Source organism: Lepisosteus oculatus, chromosome 4 (genome assembly GCF_040954835.1).
Source record: "Lepisosteus oculatus isolate fLepOcu1 chromosome 4, fLepOcu1.hap2, whole genome shotgun sequence".
NCBI lineage: Eukaryota > Metazoa > Chordata > Actinopteri > Semionotiformes > Lepisosteidae > Lepisosteus > Lepisosteus oculatus.
The window spans coordinates 65682611-65705459 of record NC_090699.1 but is presented as its reverse complement, the minus strand read 5'-3'; the positions used below and the strand labels follow the sequence as shown (position 1 = coordinate 65705459).

General features: G+C 55.7%; 2 protein-coding genes and 4 non-coding genes across 8 annotated transcripts; 3 read left to right on the top strand and 3 right to left on the bottom strand.

Moving 5' to 3' along the window:
- Positions 1-578: 578 nt before the first annotated feature.
- b3galt4 (UDP-Gal:betaGlcNAc beta 1,3-galactosyltransferase, polypeptide 4) lies at positions 579-3880 on the top strand. 3 transcript variants are annotated; one of them, XM_069189597.1, is made up of 2 exons: positions 579-693; positions 2250-3880. In XM_069189597.1, the coding sequence occupies exon 2, from the start codon at positions 2352-2354 to the stop codon at positions 3450-3452; it is 1101 nt and encodes a 366-aa protein (XP_069045698.1). In that variant the 5' UTR covers positions 579-693; positions 2250-2351; the 3' UTR covers positions 3453-3880. The 3 variants fall into 3 exon arrangements, with proteins under 3 accessions (XP_069045698.1, XP_069045700.1, XP_069045699.1); XM_069189599.1 differs by lacking the exon at positions 579-693 and adding an exon at positions 700-993; XM_069189598.1 differs by lacking the exon at positions 579-693 and adding an exon at positions 1001-1469.
- On the bottom strand, positions 3842-13332 carry wdr46 (WD repeat domain 46). The gene is made up of 15 exons (XM_069189596.1): positions 12836-13332; positions 10678-10815; positions 9889-9969; positions 9176-9288; positions 8628-8715; positions 8261-8322; positions 7461-7565; positions 7187-7337; positions 6527-6662; positions 6303-6402; positions 5958-6111; positions 5682-5829; positions 5398-5588; positions 4612-4725; positions 3842-4020 (listed from the first exon to the last, which is right to left on the bottom strand). Exons 1-15 carry the CDS (start codon positions 12890-12892, stop codon positions 3919-3921), a joined length of 1740 nt encoding a protein of 579 aa, XP_069045697.1. The 5' UTR covers positions 12893-13332; the 3' UTR covers positions 3842-3918.
- A 151-nt stretch (positions 13333-13483) lies between these two features.
- On the top strand, positions 13484-13556 carry trnaf-gaa (transfer RNA phenylalanine (anticodon GAA)). The gene has a single exon. It is a non-coding gene; the product is annotated as a tRNA-Phe (tRNA).
- Positions 13557-14026: 470 nt separating this feature from the next.
- On the bottom strand, positions 14027-14100 carry trnan-guu (transfer RNA asparagine (anticodon GUU)). Its single transcript has one exon. It is a non-coding gene; the product is annotated as a tRNA-Asn (tRNA).
- A 653-nt stretch (positions 14101-14753) lies between these two features.
- Positions 14754-14826, top strand: trnaf-gaa (transfer RNA phenylalanine (anticodon GAA)). The gene has a single exon. It is a non-coding gene; the product is annotated as a tRNA-Phe (tRNA).
- Positions 14827-15153: 327 nt separating this feature from the next.
- trnan-guu (transfer RNA asparagine (anticodon GUU)) lies at positions 15154-15227 on the bottom strand. The gene has a single exon. It is a non-coding gene; the product is annotated as a tRNA-Asn (tRNA).
- Positions 15228-22849: the final 7622 nt, after the last annotated feature.

Genomic DNA, 22849 nt, shown 5'->3' with positions numbered 1-22849 from the left:
TTCATAAGATCCTGGAATCATTTCAGCTACTAAAAACCACACAGTCCAGATAGTCTCATTTATAACTGTTCTTCTTGCTTACAATTACAGCATCTCTGAGCTGAGAACCATCCTTGTGCGATTCCAGGTTTTAGACAGTACATTCTGGCTTTTTATAGTGTAGGTAAAGTATCGTAATAGGAGATGCTATTCTCTTAGTCTCTCTCTATTTACAGTGACAAGAGAGTCTTCTGCTGTTCAGGAACGATAATGTATTTTCTGTCCATTAGGATGAACAGACAACGGTCATGTTCTCTCCCTCTCACAGATACTATATGCTGCATTCCTGTGATTCACACATTTATACAATTTCTCACTTATTGGTCCCTTTGACTTATATATATATATTGTGATGACACCAGGGAAAGAAAGGTCCTTGAAGAGTTTTACTTCATCAGCCAGCGATTCTAGTTTCTGGCTTCCTTTGCCCCTAACAAGATGGCCGACCGAGCCAACAACGGAAGTTCCAAGATGGCCGCCGGGAAAGGCTATATTCGTTGTTAAGGGATCTTGAATCAGCTGTGTTTCCCTGATAAGACTGTAACAGTAGATGGCGGAGCAGGTAACGGTCGCTGTGTGTTAACCGGCTTAAAGGAAAAATGCCCGGTGTAACCCGTTACTAACCTTGCCTGTGATTGGAACTGAAGCTTGTGGGTATGAGATTCCGTCCGTGCAAATGAAAATTTTAGCACGTTTTTTTTAGTATGAATTCTGCCTATTCTTTAGTTAAAGAATTTTGTTGCGCTACTGTGGACCTGTTCTTAGGATATGCTCGGGAAACTGCGGTTAAGACGCAAAGAAGGGTTTGGGGGAATGCTTTTTTTCTGAATCTGTGGTTTATCTCACTCACTCCACGGCTACTGCATGTTTAGTGTGGCTGATGAACATCATTAACATATTCTGCTGAGGTCGGCCGGTTTCTGCGCGCAATTGCAAGACCCCGCTTAATGAAATGTAAGAGCTCTTTGTCATCACAGTGTATATTTATTTCAGTCTGTATTACCGTTTTCCCGCGTATCCGGCGGTGGTTTTATTCAGTAATCATTTTTCTCTCTAACTGATTTCGTGACCACTTGTTTTATTACCAAATACCCTCCCCAAATAACCCGTAAGTGATAGAAACGCGTTACCTACAGCCTGCACGCGTATTATTTTAATTTAATAGAGGAAAGCAGGACGTTGGGAGGTAAGTTCCGTCCTGCACCACGCATGTACTACTATGACGGGTGGTTTCAGCGGCGTGGATGAAATTTAAAATTTAGACCGTGACCCACCCAAAAAATGGCGGAACCAGGACTGGCGGGAGCGGCGCTACACCCCTCCTCACCAGGCGGGGGCGCCAACACGTCTCCGCCGGAGGGCAGAGCTGCACCGCTCACCTGTTCCCGGAGCATCTCGAGGTCCCCGGTGCCAGCCGGCCGAGAAACAGGGTTGGAAATATTTTCACATTTTATTTTCGATTAGATTGTGTTTATGGTTGTTTTTTTTTGGACCCGACAAGCCGCGTGTTCAGCCGCCCTGTAGGTCTCGGACGGGGGGGTCTGCATCACGTCACTCGACCGACTCGGGTCCCCATCTGCGCTGCTTTCTCGCGTGGGCCTCGGGGGTCCCCGAGTCCGGCGAGCGGGGGGGGGGCCCGGGGTCAGCACGGGTCACCGCTGCAGGACTGCGGCGCGTGTCTGATGCGTTATTGCAACCTGGCATCTCTCCTGCACGGTGGGGTGGGCGTGTGTGTGGGGGGGGCTCTGCTTCCTGCCTTCGTTACTCGTTTTACAAACCCAGCCTGTCTGCGCCAGCGGCCGGTGACATCCTGCCGTTCCGTCATCAATCGGCTGTCGATCGATCGATAAGACGGCACGCGTGCCGGCAGCTGGAGCCCGGGACTGCAGGGCGACCGTATTCAGCAAAACGCATCCCGTGTCTTCCGTGCTCATGGCCCGGTGCTGTACCGTGTTGCTCTGTGCGGTACCGTAGGGCCGGCGTGTCCGACACGTCCCTCTGTCCGCCTGCGCAGGTCGAGCTGGTCCCAGCTGTGGGGGGGGGGCAGATCGAGGTGACGGGTCTGCAGCGCTCTCGAGAGCCATCGGCCCGGTGCCGCTTCACTCCAGCTCGCCTGCAGCCCCGTGTGCTCCTGCAGCAGGGGAAGGCTGTCCTGAAGGGTCTTCATCGTTATTAATCACTGGATTTTGTCTTCCCACTTCCTGTTTCAGGGGCAGCGCGGCCCCCCCGTGAGCCACGATGAGCGCGCCGAGGAGCGGGAGCTGATCCGGTCGCCCGCCGGGAGCGCCGATGGGGTAGCGGGGGCGGGGGGCATGGCGGGGCGCTGGCCGTGGGGCTGCAGGGGGGGCCGGCGGCGGGGCGTCGCGGCGGCGCTGGCGGTGCTGCTGTGCGGCGCGGCGCTCGGCCTGCTGTGCGCGGAGACACTGGAGTCGCTGGCCGTGCAGCTGCTCATGAGCGCGCCGGGGGGGCGGGGGCGGCGGGTCGGCATCGCCACCGCCGGGCCCCCCGGGCCCCCCGGGCACCTGCGCGAGTACCTGCTGCTGCCCAGCCCCTCCCTCTGCCAGCGGGCCCGGCCGTACCTGCTCACCCTGGTGGCCAGCGCCCCCGCCCACCACGAGGCCAGGCAGGCCATCCGGGACAGCTGGGCGGGGGACACGGAGGTCGGGGGGCAGCGCGTGCTGACTCTCTTCGTCGTGGGGGTGACCCCTGACCCCGGCCTGGCCCGGCGGCTGGCCGAGGAGCACCGCGCCACCCGGGACCTGATCCAGGGGCGCTTCCTGGACACCTACGCCAACCTGACCCTCAAGACGCTGTCCCTGCTGGGCTGGGCGCAGCGCCACTGCCCGCAGGCCCGCTTCGTGGCCAAGGTGGACGACGACGTCCTGTTCAACCCGGCGGCGCTGCTGGGGTACCTCCAGCGGGCCGGGGCCACGGCCGGCGAGCGGGACCTGTACCTGGGCCGGGTGCACCTCGGGGTGGCCCCCAACCGGGACCCCCGCAGCAAGCACCACCTCCCGGCCTCCGCCTACGCGCCGGACGTCTACCCGGACTACTGCAGCGGCACGGCCTACCTGCTGTCCCGCTCCGCGGCCCGCAAGATCGCGCGGGCGGCCGGCCTGGCCCTGCGGCCCCTCGGGCCCCTGCCCCCCGAGGACGCCTTCGTGGGCATGTGCGCCCAGGCGGCCGGCCTGGCCCCCACCCACTGCCCGCTCTTCTCGGGGGGCCCCAGGGTGCCCTTCAGCCCCTGCTGCTACCGGGCCCTGGTGTCGGCCCACCACGTGTCCCCCGCGGAGATGAGGGGGCTCTGGGCGGAGCTGCGGGCCAGCCCCCCCTGCTCCTGGCTGGGCCTGAAGCTCGCCCTGGGCGTCTGCAAGGCCCGGAGCCTGCTGGGGGGGGTCCTGCCCGGGCTCTGAGAGCTGGAGAAGAGGAGCACGCCCCACCCCCCTCGGCTCGGGTTCTAGAGCTGTCCGCGTGCGGCCCGGCGGGCTGTCAGAGACCGTGACGGTGCAGTTTTGACTGCGGCGCTCACGTCAACTCTCTCGTGAGAGCAGGGGGGTGCGGGAGACCCCACTCTGCTGCCTCACTGCTCTTCTCTACGAACGAACGGACTCCGACGCCCCGGGACTGAAGTACCGAGCCGTCATCTTCAGCCTGTCGTCTCCGGTACAGACTCGGGTTTCCCTCCGCGGAAATGATGTTTCACCCTTTCCCATGAACTCTCTTGCATGAACACGATTTTGTAAACCATTCATACGAGTATTTATCTCCTCTGTAAACCGGAATGACACCCTCAGAGTCCCTGTTACGGAATTCTTTTATTACAATAAACTGTACAAAAAGGCTGAATTCTTGGGGTGAGTGAGGTGAGGTTCTGCTCTCCTACTTCTTGAACCTGTCCAGGGCTGACCTCTGACCTGGGGACACCTCCTTCGCCTCTTCCTTCTCCCTCGCCCTGGCTTCCACCGTCTGCTGGATGAGCTCCTGGCGCAGGACACAGACAGACAGAGGTCACGGGGTTACTCACAGGCGCCCTCACCCGGTGGGTGGAGGGCCAACGCTGGCAGCCTTGCCCCACACACACCCACCCCGATCCCCAGGTAAGGAGGGGGGACTGATGTGTTCCCCCAAGTTCTCTCACCGCGGTCCTGCTTGCTTTCAGCTCGGACCCGGGCCGGCCAGGCCTCTAGGGCTCTCGCCTCTCTCGGGGCATCGGCTCTGCTGCAGACGTGCTTGTGCGAGCCTCCTGTGCAACTGAACACAATAACGAGCCCCCCGCGCGCGCCGTGCGCCCCCGGGTGTGCACAGGTGACCCGCGTCAACGAGAGAGGGGCTCTGCCGTCTCGAGGAGCAGAGGAGTAAGAAACACCCGCAGTGGAGAGGCGGCCATGGGTGAAAACATCTGGCTTCATGAAACAAGATGGTTGGCAGGAACTGGAACAACCCCACCCCAACCTACAGAATATAGTGCCTTACCTTCCGTCTCCCTCACACACGGTATATAGCGCCTTCCCCCTCTCACACGGTATATAGCGCCTTACCCTCTCCCCCCTCTCACGGTATATAGCGCCTTACCCTCTGGTCCTCGTGGGCGACCTTCCTCTTGCGCTTCTCCATGTTGCCAGCAGAGCTCCGCCCCTTGGTCTTCTTGCGCGGCTTGAACTTCTCTCTGGCCAAGGGGTCGAATCCCTGGGAGCGCAGGGAGAGGACACAGGTCAGGGGGGGGGGGCGGTCTTCCCGACAAACTGCGGCCCACCGCCGAGCACCAGCACATGATCAGCAGAGAACAGTAGCCCCCCAGTCCGGCCCACGACAGGCTCCGTTGCACTGCCGGGTCGGAACCAGCAAATGGATGAGAACGGGACCGTTCGGACCGCCGGGTAGCTCGTAACTTCATAACCCCCTGCGAGGAGCCAGGGCGTCGGCTTCAACAATACCGACTGGGCGGCTTGTTCCACACTCCCACCACTCCATGCACCAAGAGTACAAACACAACGGAAGGAGCAAAGGCAAGGATATGGAATTGCAGGACAAGCTAAAAATTACTTTTGATATTTCTCAACAAACCAGGTAAAAAAAAAAAAAAAAAGAAACCTTTCATTAGAAAATGTTTACAAAGGTAATAGTATCCACGACTAGATTTAAACAGGCAGGACATTACCATCATTAAGTTGGCTGATGCCAGCAACCAAAGCAACTTGCGTTTGCAGAGCTGGGCGTTGTACTGGAGCCACAACAGGCACAACCAGAGTGCCCCGGCTGTGCCCCACCTGGGATTTGAACCCGCAACCCTCCTGGTTTCGAGCCCAGAGCCCGGCGCGTGAACAGAGCAGGACCCAGAACGCGAGAGGCCCGACTCACCAGCCTCTGGACCCGCTCCTGGTGCCGCTGCGCGATGCTGGCCTGGTCCAGCTCGCCCAGCTTGGCCGGCTCCAGGCCGATGAGCTCCGGCTGGATCTTCTCCAGCAGGGCCTTGACCTCCCACTCCTGCCGCTGCTTCACGCTGCGGTAGGGGTTCACCTCCAGGGCGTCGAAGTTGGGCTCCCCGGCGCCTGAGCGGGGCAGAGAGAAGACGGCAGGCAGTGAGCACTGGCGCCGAGCCGCTGGAAGGTTCCGTCACACGGATGCACGGAAGGCGGTCTCACCCGGGACGATCATGCTGGTGAACCCTTCGGCGTGCCCCACCCCCAGCACGTCCTCGAAGGGGCAGAACTGGGCGCCCCACACGGAGCCCCGCACCCGATGGGCCATGTAGGGCTTCTGCACGGGAGTGCTGGAGACATCCTGGTACACCTGGGGGCAGACAGGCCAGGCGGCATCAGAGGCCGTACCCCAGCGGGTCACGTGGCCTACAGCACCCAGGTGCCCGGCGGACGGCGGCGCAGACAACCGGCGACCCGGACCGCGGTCTCGGGACTGACCTGCACGGTGTCCCCCGCGCAGGCGCACAGCAGCCCCCGCTGGCTCAGGGAGAGGAAGGACGCCCCCGCCGGCAGGGCGTAGGACTGCAGGGGAGCGAACGCCCGGATGTCGTAGACCTTCAACTTCCTGTCCAGCCCCGAGGTCACCATGTAACTGCAGAGACGCGGGAAGAGAAGGAGACGGGAACACTTGCAGACCGCGACGCCCGACCGCTGCCTCCCGGGCACCAGGAAGAAGGGTCAGGGGTCACTCGGCCCCTCCCGCTGGAGCCCCAGGAGCCGAGATCAACGCCACGCCGGAGCGACCTCTGCCCTACTCGTGTCAACGCGGGCCGGCAGACTCACGTTCCGGTTCTGTCCACGGCGATGGACCTCACTGCCCCCCGATGGCACAGCATCTTCACCAGCGGCTCCCTCTGATTGGGCGACCAGAGCGTCACCGTGCCTGCGGCGCGAGACAGGGAGCGGGGACTGAGCCGGGGGCCACCGCGGAATTTCAGGACACGGGTCACGCGACGCTGCCCCGACCCCCGACCCCCGACCCCCCCTCCGGCGGGCGGGCCCGGTACCTGTTGGGTGTCCCAGGTGAACGACGGCATTGTAGGGGTTCTGCGTCATGACATCCAGGCGCCCCTGTTTAGTGTTGATCGCTGCGATCTCCTTCCCAATGGACACGTCCAGGTACTGCAGGAAGCCCGTGGCGCTCTGAGGCACAGACAGATACAGACCCGTGCTGCTAGTTTACGGCCCAGTCCCTCTTTCACGAGCGGACTGGACGATACTGGTCAGTAGAACACCAACAACCCAAAGGACCAGAGGGGCTGAGTGACTCCACAGTCACTCGGCTTCTACACTCCTAAAGTCTGGGTTCTGTCCAGTCAGAATCGCATTTATTGAATGACCCTCCCTGTAGAAGCGTTTGCGCAGATTTCAGGACTGTACAGCAAAGCCAAGACACTGCAGGGAGGAAGGAGGAAGGTGGAAGTGGTATGCACACCGCCTTCAAGGTAGCAGGACAACCACTGGAAACATCAGAAACTGCACAGCTCTGACCCATCGAGCCAGGGCCCCCAGTTCCAGGCCGCAGGGGCTCACCAAGTGTTACACCGGCTCAAATTATTTACATGATCTTTAGAGGAAACCAGAAGTCGCTGAGCCCACCAAGAGTCGGAACTGGGCATGTCTGGAAAACAAGAAGCGTTGCAAGGGGACGTTTTGTGATGACGCACCGCGGTGGCAAGCAGGAAGTGGTACGGGAGGAACTGAAGGCGAAGGACGTCGTTAAACTTCTTGATGCAGTGAAGTTCCACCCCCTGGGAGTCGTAGACGTAGAGCCATTTCTTCTGAGCCACTGCGAACATTGCCTCGCTGTGGAGCCACCTGCAGGACAGGAGGTACAACTGCACTTGAGTCTGGGGATACAGACAGAGCAGGAGATAGTCGCGATCGTGTGTGTGTGCGTGCGTGCGTGCGTGCGTGCGTGCGTGCGATCCCTCCACCCACTTGACGTCGTTGACCGTCTCCATGACGCTCATCTCGCACAGCAGCTGCTTCGTGTGCCAGTCCAGGCAGGCCACATGGCCCCGCCGTCCACCCAGGAGCAGGTGCCTGTGGGTCACAGAACAGGGCAGCACACTCTTTTACAGCATTGGACAAACAGCCCTGTTTGAGCAACCTGCCTTAAACTCCTGTGCATAAAACGCTAAGGAGCCGATTAGCAACACGAATAAAATACTACTTATCCGTATCTGTACGTACGACTGGGTACACATACAGAAACATCCACATAAAAAGGAGCTATGTGCAGGGAACCTCGCATGATGAAATCAGAGCACTACGAGCACGAGCTGTCGGGGAGCTATACAGCAGGCACGAGAACAGCGGCTGAAAACCAGAAGAGGAACTGGCTGAAGCGGCGATTATGACAAATCGGGGCAGAATTTCTAATGGGGAAAAAACACACAGCCCACCCACATGAAAGACACAGGCCATTCAGACAGAGTCAGTTCAGCAGGGATCTGGAGTATAAGCCCAGTGATAGCGTCAGGAGATAGTACTGGCTCGTTATAAAAAGGGATTTCCTCCAGGAAACAACACAGCTTGAAATGATTTTAAACACGCTTAAACGAGCGACTTTTTAATTTCCAGTTCGTTTACAAGTATGTGGCAGGTCCCACTGTTAATCGGACAATCAGAAGTGTTTCTCGAACCACAGCCCCGCGGTTCCGACTTGAAAACCGACCACCGGCGTGAAGCTCATTTGAACGTTTCACGGACCTGGTCGGCTGAAGGAGGGAGCTCACCTGCCATTGCTGGTGTAGTCCAGTCTGTACGGGCCGAACTGTGTGAGTGACAGGTTGAAGTACTGCAAGCAGAGAGACCAGACTGATTACAAACAGGGAACACTACCACGGGTGAACAGAGGGCTGCTGTTGCCGCCAGTGGCCACCAGGGGCCGCCCAAAGCCTTCCTCGCAAACGGAATACTTGCTCAGAATTCTATCATCACACATCTGAAAGAGTTACACACACACACCTGAAGCTCTGCATAATAGGACACAAAACATAAGAGAAGAAAAAAAACAATCACAGGCACAGTAAAATGAGCCGATAATGAAGAGTTTCACACCACTCTGAAAGCAGAAAGGGGGGGAGATCATGGGTATCTAACCTTCGACCCGGAAGTTATGTCCACAGCCTCTGCAATGTCCTCCTGTGCGATGATGCACGTGTCTTCCCCTTCATCACCTTCCAAAAACCTGGAGAACAGGGTACGCTATCAGCAGGCTCAGAGCTTCAGGACGTTAAACAGCACAGGACATAACACGCAGTCAATGCGATGTTTTAAAGCCCACTTACTAACTGAACACCAAGAGGAAGAGCAGTCCCTGTAGGTACAACACGCGGTATCAAAAGCAGAATATCGGACGCCAGCCTTTTAACATAAAAGCAACAAGAAAAGGTTTATTCCCTGCTGAAAAGAGAAGAAAAGAAACAACGTTCCAGGTGTGGAGCTTCTCCGGGTGCGTTTCTTTTCTTCTCTTTTCAGCAGGGAATAAACCTTTACTTGTTCCTTTGCAGCCTGCGCATGCTGACGCACCTCCCCACTTGAACTGATCATAAAAGGTCTGCGGGCCCCGCTGCTGGTCTAGCCCACACCCACACCAGCACACGGCACGAAGGCCAGTCGCGGTGTGGCGCTGTCCCGCCCGCTCTTACCCAGCATCCTCCTGGAGCAGGAGGTGGCATCGCGCGGCCTGCCTCACGGCCAGCTCGGAAGACGACTCCGCCACAGCCAGGGTGTGCTTCAGCCGGGCCCGGGAGACGGACGCCTGCGGAGGGGGAGGAGAGGAGCAGCGTTCAAGCTCGGGGGGAGGGGGGGGGGGGGGGGGCGCGACGAGCCCGGCGTCGGGAAGTTGGGAATAACGCTGTCGATTCCTCGCATGGGCTCCTAGGGGAACACCTCGCTCACAGACTGCCCTGTGACTCCCATTCCAGCTTTCCTGGGGCCGTAGCACCACCCCCCCCCAATCTCAATGGGGTCCCTCTGACGACCCGATGACCCTGCCCCCTCCAGGTCCTGTCTGCTGAAGAGGGCTAGACTCGCCATGCGCAACGCAGAGAAAATATCACCTTCACTAACGATTATAATGGGCACATCATGTTTCTATAGTGACTCCGTCATGAACAAGAACAGCAGTTACTATTCCCAACTCCCTCCCTTCTCCATTTTGGCAGTCGACAAAAAAAAACAGCTCACACCTCGGAATAGTGTCAGGGTACCCCCACGCCTATAGGCACCCCACTTCCCTCTCTGGCAGCCTAGGATTACGGCACGGCCCCCCAGAGCCCCCACCACGACCCTGTCCGAGATCTCTAGGCCCAGGCCAGCGCGTGCCGGACCACCGTGACCAGAACCTCTCCGCACTCACCACATCGTTCCTCTCTCCGCGCTGAAACTGCTGCAGCCGCTCCTTCGGGATGGGAGCAGGTCCCAGGAACGGGTCCTCTCTCTGCCGGGGCGGGAGAGCGAGAGACACGGGCTTCAGGAGCCGCGGGGCGAATCTGAATCTGGAGTTAATGTCCCCCCGCCTCAGCAGGCCCCAGGGACTCCCTGAAGGCGCCCCTAATTCAGCCAGTGAAGCAGTTCTCCCCCAGACCCGGATGCTGTGCAGTGGGGCTACACTTCAGTGGGGGAGCCCCCCCTATATGTGAAGGGCTTTGGGGTCCCCTGGGATGAAAAGTACAAGGAATCTACATTTGTTAACATTATTATTAAGTGTAAGAAAGCCCTCGCTACTGAGCAACACTGCGCAGGTGAGCAGCTGACGTCAGGAGGGTGTGATGCACGCACGCACGCACGCACGCACGCACGCACGCACGCACGCACGCACGCACGCACACACGCTGAGCAACATGCGGTTTAAGGAACAAGCACCCAGGGTGAAAAAGGGTAAACAACTCCATGCACTCCCATGAGACGCAGCAGACTGTAGCAGTGGAGTCAGACAGCTGGGCAGCGCAGTGAGCTGATTCACGAGCAGACAAGGAGACCAGAACCCGTAGTGAACTCTGCCCTGGCTCTTCTAATTTCTAAATCATCCCCTTGGGGATTAATAATCTGTATCACATTGATTCTCTCTCCTAGTTTAACAGAAAGACCACCTGTTACTGGCGCCTGAGCCCGAGAGGTGTACCATGGGCAAGGGTGTGACACTTACCCCAGACAGAGCCTGCTTCTCCCCGGCTCCGGCAGGCTGCCTCGTCCTGTTCCTCTTGGGCTTCGACCCCCGCGGGCCGGGCGCCGGGGCGCCGCCTCCGGACCCGCTGTCGCCCCCTTCCCAGTACCTCTTCGGGGCCTGGAGGCCGGGACACAAGCAGAGCAGAGGCAGCATGAGAACTCTGGACAGGAACAGAAAGCAGAGCCTTCCTGCACGAGGGACTGCTGGTGGCCTCCTGCTGAGCCAGAGGTCTCACTCAGCCATTTCCCTGAGGGCTCATCTCCAGCATCACAGGTGGGCAGCTTGTGCCAGACTCCCACCACCCTTTGTGTAAAGAACAGACTCCTGCTGGCAATCCAAAAGACACGTCCTCTTATGCCATCGGGTCTGAAAGACAGTGCCTTTCGGGATTCTGGGTTCTTGCACTTTGGGATTACGATGCTGAGATTCCCAGGACACCTAAATCCGCCGTTCAGAAACAGGATTATGAAGGACAGTGAGGAGAGAGAGAAACAATACTGACAGGACAGAATCTGTGCACACACGACACCAGGCAGCAACGCCAGATGCTCAGATTTGTTCAGTCCGGATAGTCACAGATGAGGAAACTCTACTCGCAGTCTGGGAAAATCCCAGCACTGTCTCAAGAGGGATGATGGCTGGCCGTCACCTAGAGGGGATAAACAAGAGCCTGGAAAACTGCGACGCTCCGGACCCAGCTTGTGCCCTGGGCTGCAGCACTCTCCGACCAGGGAAGGAGCCGCGCTGTTCGAGGTCTCGGGACCCTCAGGTTTACTTCAGTGCCCCCACCCTGCAGTCCTGGGAATCAGGTGACGACAGGCAAGGGCCCCACAGTTTTCCCACGGAGCTGTACCCTCAGGAGACGAGGACGTTCCAGGGGTTCTCTCCTGAGCCCCACAGCTGCACGAGACTGCAGGGGCTCCCGGCTGTGGTCCTGGGGGTTCACCGCCTCCCAGACTCAGGGGGTCACAGTCCCGGAGCCCCCAGGCCCCTCACACACACCTGCAGACCTCGTTCCAGCCCTGCCCTCAGTTACACGATTGCACCCTGAATAAAACCCCCCTCGTGACTCAGTGAAACAGTTAACTTCGTGAGTGTGAGTGTTTTCAGCTCTTAAGCTTGTGGGAGCTCACCTATTAACCATTGCAACTCATCAGCAAAATAAAATCCCACACTTCTAAGGAGGGAAAAAAACAACGTCCCAACCCAGCAACTGTTTAGTTCTATTAAGGCTTCAATGAGGTAACTAAACTCAACTGGTATGCAGCCCAGCAGGTGACTGGACCTGCAGAACCCAGATTCAGAGCCCCTGCCCTAAACGTCTGACAGCTCGACATTTGGAGAAGGGTAACATTGTTAATCCCCAGTTAAAGTTTTAACTGAGATCACGTAAGGTTTAACTGGACCAGATAGTCCTCCTCCCCAGGGAACCTGCTGGATCCCAAGATGTAGAGCAGGGTAGCCCTGATCTGCTGGAAATCCCTGTGAGCAGTACAGGCTAACGACGGCGGCGCCTCCTTCTAAGAATTAAGACTAGAAATATACCTGTAGACCCGTCAGACCAACGAGGAAATCCCTCCAGTATCTCAGGTCAGTGTTAGGGCAACAGAAACGCCGCACAGCGGCTGCTGTCGCGCTGGGACACGTATTCAGGCTGACACACTGTGTTCCAGAATGAAACAAGGAACAGCCCCCGGCTCCGTTTCTGCTCTCCTATCCATCAGGCTGCACTGACCTCGCGTCTTAGTTGCGTGTTGAGATACATGTTCTAACTGTCCAGGGATTCTGGTTCTCCGAGAGCCACGGACTCGGACTGGGCACCGACTACTGTACGTGAATCACGTCCGGAACAGGAGGCCTGTGGTGTCTGAATAAGGCACATCTTTCACTGCTACAGCTGAGCAACCTTATTAAGCTCCTTGCGCCAGGGTTCCACTGTGATTTCAGAACCTGCTCCCGCTTGATTTAAACATTAAATGAAGGGCTACTTTGCAACCTGGCACAACAGACACATGACGAGTTCCTGCGCTCAAACACATCCCTGGACACAGGCCAGTCGACCCGTCGTTACTGCGCGCTTCTCTCGCTTTCATCGACACCGTCCCGCAGCGAATACGAGGTGAAACTCGGCACCCACCGTCTTTTTCTTCCCCACGTGTGAGCCCTGCGCCGCTGTCTCTCCGCTGGCCGCCATCTTGCACACGCCTTGCACGCGCAGGCCCTTGTTTTCTTCCGCCGGGATGTGACGTCATACCACCTTAACCGGAAATGTATCATCGAGTGCAAATTGACACCCGAAAAGGAGACGTCTCAAAATAAAAATGCTAAAAGCCAAATTGTGCTACCTTCGATACTGGCATATTTCTAAGTAGCAATTGATGAATTAACGGCGTGAGTTACTTACGGTACATTTTAAAGCACTTAAGATTCAGCAGTAAACTTAACCAAGATTGTCGGAAACCTAAAAGTTGCATTTTTGATTTCACTGTGGGTCATGACGACTTCGACTCCGTCTCAATGAATTTTCAGAAAGTATAGGCGTGGTGCCCCCTAGGGTGTCGGTGAGGGCACAACTAGATTTCTGTCCTATTTTACAGCCCCACCACCCTCCTCCACCCGCAATAAGGTTGAAAAGGGTCCGAAGAGGCAACAGGTTGTGCCCAGAGTTGCTTTCAACGTATTCAGTGCGACAGAGATCCTGCGGTTGTAATAAAAGCATGGGGCTAACGACACCTAGCGGTCACATAGAGTCTAACAAGTATCGCCGAGGGGCGTCTCTCGCCGGGCCGAAATAGCTCAGTTGGGAGAGCGTTAGACTGAAGATCTAAAGGTCCCTGGTTCGATCCCGGGTTTCGGCAAAGGAAGGGCGCTCATTTTATTTTTTGCTTGTCACAAAGGAGGAAAGAGGCGGGTTTCAGGACAGAATGACATAAAAGTCTGAGGAATGAACGGGAACGGCGCCTATGAATGTTATTGCGATGGTAACCCCGGCGTTTATACTCCAGTAAAATAATAATAATTGCTGACACTTCTATAGCGCTCTTCTGGACTCTCCACTCACAGCGCTGTACAGGTCATGGGGATCCCCTCCACCACCACCACCAGTGTGTACCCCCACCTGGATGATGCTCCAGTCCGCCCCCCACACACCAGCTCTCAGTGGGGAGGAGAGTAGAGTGATGGAGCCAGTTCAGAGAGGGGGGTTATTAGGAGGCCATGACTGGTAAAGGCCAGGGGGCAAATTTGGCCAACTACAATGGGAAAGTTATATTCTTATTTTTGTAGTAAGCCAAATTAAAGAAGAAACGCGTTACATAAAAATCAGGCTCGTCCCTGGGTGGGCTCGAACCACCAACCTTTCGGTTAACAGCCGAACGCGCTAACCGATTGCGCCACAGAGACGCTGCTGCCTGCGCGATACGCGCCGCAGGTGTTCCTCGGGCGCCGCTCTGATGGCTTTTATTCTGGACATTATATCATCTCCCGTTTCTTTTACATCTCCCCGGCTGTCGGAGTCTTTACTAAATCGTGAGGAGCCCCCCCCATCTGGGCCATCTGGGGGGCGGTAGGACTGTGGGCTACCTGACTCGGTTACACCAACACTCAAAGAAAAACCTTTCAGAACAAAAACAAATGATAAAAACGCGCGAACTGCTGGCGTGCATTTCCCCCCGCTCGCCAGACGGCGGCGCTGCGGCTCCATCGGGGAGGTTCCCCGGCAGGCATGACTTTTTTCAAGACTGCAAAGGAGCAAGTGGAGGTTTATTCCATGATTTAAAAAAAGAGAAGAAAGGAAACACAACGTTTCGCCTGTGGTTTCAGGTGCGAAGAAGGCTCCACAGTCGAAACGTTGTGTTTCTTTTCTTCTCTTTTCAGCAGGAAAGAAACCCTTCCTTGTTCCTTTGCAGCCTGCGCATGCGGCAGCAGCTCCCTGCCTGAACTCTGTTTTAGACCCCAGACTGAGGACAGAGGCGATACAGAAAGTCCCCTGCTGCCCCGGGCCGCCCGCCATCCTGTCTCGATCCTGGGATCGGTGGGCGGATTGTTGGACCTGTGCCGAAATAGCTCAGTTGGGAGAGCGTTAGACTGAAGATCTAAAGGTCCCTGGTTCGATCCCGGGTTTCGGCAGCGATTGGCAATACGGAGTTGCTCTTTTTTTTCCAGCAAAACCATCGTGCATTCAATTTAATTATTCAAAAACTGCGGCATAACTCCGTCACAATTAGGAAATTAAAAAATGAAAGTCGTGCACATTTATTTCTCTGTAGAACAATACAGGAAAATATCATGTTTTTTTTTTTATTTTCAGTTAAAATGAAACGCCCGTGAAATGTCAGTTACGGTCAAGCAAACAGAGAAATTTAAGTTTATATTTGATTTTCAGCACATCTGATATAGCGGAGATTTTTTTTTTTTTGGTGGAAACTTTCAAAATAAAACGGCAAAAACGAAATGCGTCCCTGGGTGGGCTCGAACCACCAACCTTTCGGTTAACAGCCGAACGCGCTAACCGATTGCGCCACAGAGACACGAGACAGCCGGCTCCCTCCCAGCGTCTTCGTCAGAAATACCACAGACAGGCACTCGTGTTTACAGGTCGTGCCCCACAGTGCTCGCGTTTCACACTGTTTGAAGAACTAACGCCCGGTACCGAGGACGAAAAACAACTCATCTCCTCAATCTGTGGCTGTGAGTCCCAAGTCGGAAACGGGGGCGGCTGGGAGACCTCTAAGGAAGAGCAGGTTTGCAGCTGTAGATGGTGCTGATGGTCCAGCAGGGGGCGCCATTCCCTCTGGACCAGAATTTTCCAACCCCATGATCCAGTATGGTGACTGGGGGATCTGTGCTGTCTGGGTGGTGCTGTCCTTTGGGTGGGATGTTACACTGAGGGCCTGACAGCACGGTCTTGAAAGATCCCAGGGACACTGTCTGGAAGAGCAGGAGTGCAAACTGCGCTGTATGCTGATCTTGAGCAGTCTACTGAAGCAGTTTCTCTCTCCTTCCCATCATCCGGGCTGCAGTGGGGCTGCTGGGCCAGGATTATTACCAGCACATTACTCACAGCAAAGCCAGCCTGCTTGGCACGATGTCCCCTTTATCACCTGGGTCTCTGTGTGGCCTTTACTCACTACTCCACTCCAAAAGCGCTTCTACATGACTGGAACATTTGGGCTGTGATTCAGAAGATTTTGTACACCAAGTATTTGACTTAACAAAGAGGAATTCCTCCTAGACATCAAAGTCCATTGTTACCTAATTCAATGCCGAGGTGCAATATAAGACTCACCAGGTAGGGGCGCTGCAGGACAGAGGATGGAGACGCCAGCTGTATTGTGACACTGTGACCTTTCACCTTTGAAAGACATCCCTGCCCCCGCCACAGCCGCGGAGCCCTGGGATCTCCTCCCCGTCCATCTGCCCGGGACGCCAGCTCAGCCAGGAACAGAGGCGCTGCCCGTCCAGCACTCTTAGACACTCTTACTCAAGAGCCGGGCAGCTGCCCCCTCCTCTTCCTCTGCGTCTCCCTGCGTCTCCCTCTCCCCTCCCGGGGCTCCGACTCAGTGAAGGTCACCGGGGGAGCCGGAGAGCTCGGCCCGGGTAGCGTGGACCCTGACCCCTGTCTCTGCTGCAGAGCTGCCCTGACGCCGCAGCCCAGTTCCCAGGAAGAACAGCGCGTAAACAACACCATTCCCGGGAAACCCATCCCTCTCCTCAGAGAGCCAAATGTTCCTGCTAATTCCAGCCTCTCCCCAGAGCAGAGCTACACCCGGGACACCAGCCCACCACTGGGCACGCGCCAGTTAACCCAGTCAACCCAGCCATCACGATGGGGCACCCGAAGAAATCCCACAATCTCACTTTTAATGCTTTATCTGGACGTGTGCCTCCTACAGCACAGCACTCCTGTCTCATAAGAATGATAACTCTGGCCCAACTTTACATGACCTATGAGCTGCTGTTGCTGTTTGTAACTGATCTACAATCCAGAGCGTCGTTCTTGAGCAAGAACCCCGTCGGGGCTCCAGGCCAGTAGACCGCTGAGAACTGGATGAGGTTCATTAGCAAAGCTTTCGGCTCTTAATCTGCACTTAAGCCCTAAATACAGCCCAGCGTGGCCTCAAACACAGCCTCTGTCACCAGAGGGGAGGTCAAGCCTGCAGCCTGTTCACCCTCCAGGAGAGACCTGCCTCCTAATCCAGCCCCCTGCTGCACCAGCAGGAGCACAGAGACGCCCCAGGCGCAGGACTGTCTCCTGCTCCAGCCTGTCCTGGGCCCGCTGGCGCCCTGTCGCCTCTCCCAAACCCGAACAAGCCCGAGGGAAAAGAGCGGGCCGGACCCCCCCTTCCGGTCCTCCCCCGCTGTCCGGATCGGGCCCCGCTGACGGCGGTGGGCATTCCCAGTGCTGAGTGCACACACACCCCCGGCGCGGAGAGGAGCTCTGGAACGCAGAGTGACAAACTAGGCCGCGTTCTTACGCACATTACTGACTTTTCACCGTTTGAATTTATGGCAGTCTAAAAATAATTCAGCCCGAGAGGTGCATAGGCACAGGAATATGCAACGATTCAGATAAATGTACTTTCTGTTTCCATGGCAATCTGGAGAGAAACACCCCCCCCTTTCTTACAGAGCAGAAAACAGACACTTAGTCATCCATCTGTCCAGTTCCTGAACACGTCTTTCAGTTCGGGGTCATAGGGGCCCAGCAAGCAATGGGCCCGAGTCAGGGTACGCCCTGGACAGGACACCAGTCCATTACAGGGCAGATACAGACACTGGCACACACACACACACAGCAGGGCCAGTTTCCAGAGAGCTCAAGTAACCCACCAGCATGTTTTTGGACTGTGGGAGGAACCCCATGTGAACACAGCGGGGCCATGCAAACTCCACACAGACAGCTCCCTGGGACCCCAGCGGTGTGAGGCAGCACCGTTAGCAACTGTTCCCCACCGCTGTCTGACACTTGAGCAGCTTTTTCATGTTTCCACTCGCAGCGTTAGAAGAGGAGTGGGCTCAGGCCTCTGGACCCGGAGACACTCAGAGACGCTCAGATGGGTAAAGGCTCAAATAAAGGGGGTGCCAGTAACAGGGGGTACCAGGAGTCTGGAAAGCCTGCTCCCTCGGGGAGGAGTGGCGGCAGACGATAACCTGACCCTGAGGCCTCTGGGTCGTTATTTCAGCCCGTCGCTAACCGAGTCTGAGCTGGTTCTGGGAATTACGGATCTGAGCTCGTTAGTGTTGTCTCTTCCTGCCCGCCCGCCTGGGCACACAGCCACAGGGGGGCGCTCTGCTGTGCGCCGCACAGCCCCAGTCTTTCCACCTCCTGTCGTGTTGAGCCTGTTGCACGTCGATGAGGTGCTGTTTACTAGGAAAAACAGCGGCCAGGAAGGAAGTGGGTTGAAAGGTTTATTGAGTGTTTGAGTCGCAGGAAACACTGAGGGCTGGGCTCCTGGCCAGAGGACGAGGAGGCTGGGACCCCCCAGCAGAGCGAGGGGTGATCCAGGGGCAGCTGCAGGGGGGGGAGAAGGGGTGCAGGAGGGGTGCAAGCACATGAACGCGAGGGAGGAAGGGGGATTATGTACAGTATCTCTGATGTTTTAGCTGAGGAAGTGAGGTCAGGAGTGATCGCGAGTCACTGGCAGCGGAGGCTGATGGAATGCCCCTGCTGTCCCTCCCGAACCTTCGTTACAGACTCACTAGTGAGCGCAGCAGGGTGGTGACGGGGTGCCCAGCCACCTTGTGGAAGCCAGTACCCTGGTTTATTTCAAGAAACGTCTGGAACAGATCCTGGGATCGGCTAACTACTAAGTATCAAACAAGGCACACAGGCTACATGGTTCCTCTCGTTTATAACCTTCCTTCTGCTCTTGTGTTCAACACACAGACCTGCATGGTCACACGCTTTCATGCACTTCTGAAGTCTCACGTACACCCTGCTGCACTTTGCCCAGTGTGAGATCTTTCTCTAATCTCTCTCTCTCTCACACACACAGCTCCAGGGTCCAGCGCCTGTGGGGATTCCCCTTGACTCACATTCGCTTTCGGAGCTGAAAATGGAAAACAAATCAGACATCCAGGAGACTTTTATAAAGAATTTTGCTCCAGCTTTCTTAATGAACCCCGTATCAGGTGTTTCAGGAGTTCTGTTTTCTCAGAGGCTGTCCCCACACTGATGTTCAATTCTGTATATAAATGGGAATGTAAGTACTCATGAGCTCAGGCTGTTTCTCAGTGTTAGAAAGCACAACCATCTTAACTCAGGCTGTTTCTCAGTGTTAGAAAGCACAACCATCTAAACAGACTTCAGATTCTGTGTTTGTGTATATTAACATCAAAGTCTGCAGGCAGGAATGGCTGTTTGGCCCTGAGCAGGGCCTGTCAGCGTGACACAGCCAACCGTGACCAGTGACACAGCCCGAACGACTTAGTTAACAACATTCCCATAATTTATGGTGAAAGTGTGCTCTTAAAGGACACCTTTCATATCCTTGAACCAGTATGTAACATGAACACTAATATTATATGTTAAAGAGCGAGCCTGATCAGTAGGGCGCACTCTTCCCGTTGGATCAGCCCAGTTAGGATTTGGGGGAACTGAGCTTGAAGGATTTGGTGCAGGTGGCACAAGGGTGACACCCCTCCCCCGCCCTGCCCCAGACCTCAACAACCTGGGGGGTGCTGGGGTTCGGCTGCACGTCATGTCAGTTCCTCAGGGGGGAGGGGCGTTGCACAGAGGAGCGCGGGAATGAACTGGCGCAGATGTTAATTGAGTAATAATTAATAACGATCGCCGATGGAGGGGTGAAGCGCAGCAGACTTGAACGAAGGTCAGAGTCACCGCGCAGACGGTCACGGTCAGAGGAAAACACACATGCACGTCCGCGTCACCAAGTCTGTTGTCCCAGCCCACGCCAGTGCCCTGACTTCACACACCTGCGAGAGACAGGACCCCTTGGAAGTGCTCCTGAGCCAGGGGGCATGTTATCCGAGGGGCAAGGTTCCCAGAGAGCCGAGTTTCTGCAGCACTCGTGTCTGGGGGGTCGTCCCACACCCCCCCGCTGGTGTTGACCTGACCTTTAACCCCCGCTCCCTGGCACAGGGCGGCAGGCTGGGCTGTGTGCCAGCAGCCGCGGGGTCAACAGAGTCAGGTGTCCAGCCGGCAATGAGGTCTTCTCCAGTTCCCCACTCTGCCTGCTCGCCCCGGGCTGGAGAGAACAGAACCGAGCTGGGACCGGGCCCGGGGCTGCAGGGACACCAGCCCGGAGGGGGGTATATGAGCCCGACGCCCCGTCTGTGTGAGTGCGCCAGGCTGATCCGTGACCGAGCACAGTGGTACCCCACTGCCCTGAAAACACAGGACCCGCAGAGGCGTGGCGCTCAGAGGTCTGTTTTGTACTTCAGCTGGTTGGTTTTATCCAAAGCTGTTCTTTGCTTTTAAATAACACATCTCCCACATGCCTGTTGTACTTCTACCTCTCTCTCTCTCTCCGTATCCGAAATAAAATGACAAGCGGTTATTCCTGGCTCCCATCGCCCGGGCCCCCGGCCTAAAAACACTTGTTGAGCGCAGGTTTCCATGGAGATGGAGCCGTTACAGAACCGGTGGAGTTGCCGTGGCAACCCGTCGGCTCTCGGGATGCGCGGGGAGGATCTGGGCGGAAACAGGCCCCCGGATGCACACGGGCCGCACACAGCGTTCTGCTGCAGTTGTGAACCACACGCTGCACAAAAACATCGGCACCGCCGCCTTTTAGATCGTGCTAGATCTCGGGGGATCTGCTGGGAGTGACAGATCTACAGGGCAAAATCTCTATCCAGGAAACCCAAGTGGTTGGTGGACCAGTAGGGGGCGCTCCTCCCTCTGATCAGAGTGTACAATCCCAGAGTCATGGCTAAATTCCACCCGGGTGCTGGACAGTCTGTCCTCCCTGCAGTTTTCTCCTAATTCGCCTGCTGAGGCACTTTCTTCTGCTGTGCAGTGGGACTTAACGCTTTTTGCACGACCTCAGGGGGACCCAGGCTGTGCGGATCAGACCGGACTGGGCCAGCCAGCTCCTGCCCGCCTCCTTCACAGCAATGACCCCATCTTGGTACCACACTGCCATGGCAACCCACGACTGACACCACAGCTGACGTGATGACCAGGGAGAGGGGAGGCCGCCCGTCATTATGAAATTTCATTCCTCTCATAGTTTCCAATCTTACTCCGAGGGATTAAGCACCTTCATTAAACACGGAAAGAATAAAACTCTCGTAATTGCATGCTGCAAACCCGGAGTATTTACAGGGAATTACGAGAGACAAAGGAGCACAGGTCAAAGATCACGGAAGTTTATCGCAGCACAATGGCTCACGGCTCGGGTAATTCACCACTACGTGCTGACCGCAGTGGCCATCTGATTTCTTTTTTAATATGTGCAAAACAATTTAATCCGCAGTCATCCCGAAAACGTGCTTGAAGGCAGGGACCCTCAGTAATGCCTTTTCGACCAACCAATGCCCCAGATAAACATTTATTAATGAACACAAGGGATAAAGATGCTGCAGTTCTCAATGTCAAACATGGTTGTATCAGACCTGTCCTTAGTTTCCTGCAAGAATACTCTCGCTAGAAGCTAAATGATCCCAGGATCTCATTTTCTTTGTCTCTTGAAAGAAGTCAGGGTATTGACAACAACGGCTTGTTCCACACTCCCACAGCCCTTTGTGTAAAGAAGAGTCTCTTGTCCTGAATGGAGGATCTCACCCAGTTGTTTCTTGAAACCAGAGCATCTTGGCTGAGCAGCTTGTTCCACGCCCCCACCACCCTCTGTGTACAGCAGGGTCTCCTGTCCTGACTAGAGTATCTCATCCAGCTGTGTCTAGAGAAAACCCAGGGTATCAGCTTCAACAGCATGGCTGGGTAGCTTGTTCCACACCCCCACCACTCATTGTGTAAAGGAAGTTGTTCTCAAGTTCTCAACACTCTTCCTACTGGCTTTGATTTTTCCAGGTGTTTGCCCAGTCCCTAGATAAAGTTTGGAATTCTAGATTTGAAATTCTACATCTTCTTTCATTTCATTTGCAAACTAATCCGCTTTTCTGGCATTATCTGTGAACATTGACCAGTTAACTCGGCTGGAATCCGTCACCGGCGTAAGCGTGGAATAGCATGCCTGTGACTCCACCTCCATCCCAATACTCATCCGATATCTGTAGTGCTTCCTACTCGCGGACCAGATCCCAATCCCAGGGCCTGGATTTCATTTTCAAATAGAAAATTAGTCTTTTACGAGAAACGTCTTCAAAACCCTTCTGGAAGTCTGTTCCAATTTGAGCTCTGATTTTATCTCTGACCGCCCTGTAACGTTACTGCCGTTGCTCATTCAAAGAAACTCCTGCAAGTTCGCTAAGCAAGACCTGTCTTTCCTGAATCCTTGTTGACGAGCCCATCCTCTGGTTTCATTCGAATAGTTATTTTTCTCTCAATCCCGGTCCAGCAGATGCACGTTGTTAACAGCAGAGCTGGAATGAAAGCCAGCAGAAACACTGGCCCTCCTGGACCAGGACTGGACCCTCATAATAGCTCTAACAGCTCGGTCTTTTCTATCTTAATACCACTTAAAAAGACTATGATGTAATACTATTTCATAGACAACTCTGTCTTCCCAGATTGAGGCAATTCATCCTTGAGTTAATAAGCAAGGAAAAAACGCTTTTAATATATAAGACCCTGTGCTTTCAATCTCAAAGTTTCCCATTATGTCAACTTGTCAGCCTGTTCGCTTGCTGCTGTAGGACAATTCCTCCCCAGCCTGTGGGACTTGAAACCTGTAAACACCAGGAACAAAGGTTAATCTTGCCAACTGTTCACCTTTGCCCAGTACGGGCAGGATGATGCTGGGAAAAAACGCGGATCTCGCCCAGCCCCGCAGTGGCTGAGGTGTCTAGAGGAGCTCTGCTGTTAACCGAGGTCTCGACCTGCTTCTGCGAAATGCTCGATGCCCAAAATGAGCCCCTTGCTTGGCCCTGCTCCAGGGAGACGGCGACGCGCTGTTGTGGACTGGCGGGTCTCTGGGACCTGCCGCCCCGAGCTTCCTGGTTTTTCGGGTGGGGGGAGATTCGTCTTGCCCGCGAGAGATCAGGCAGGCCCACGAAGGGCAGGACT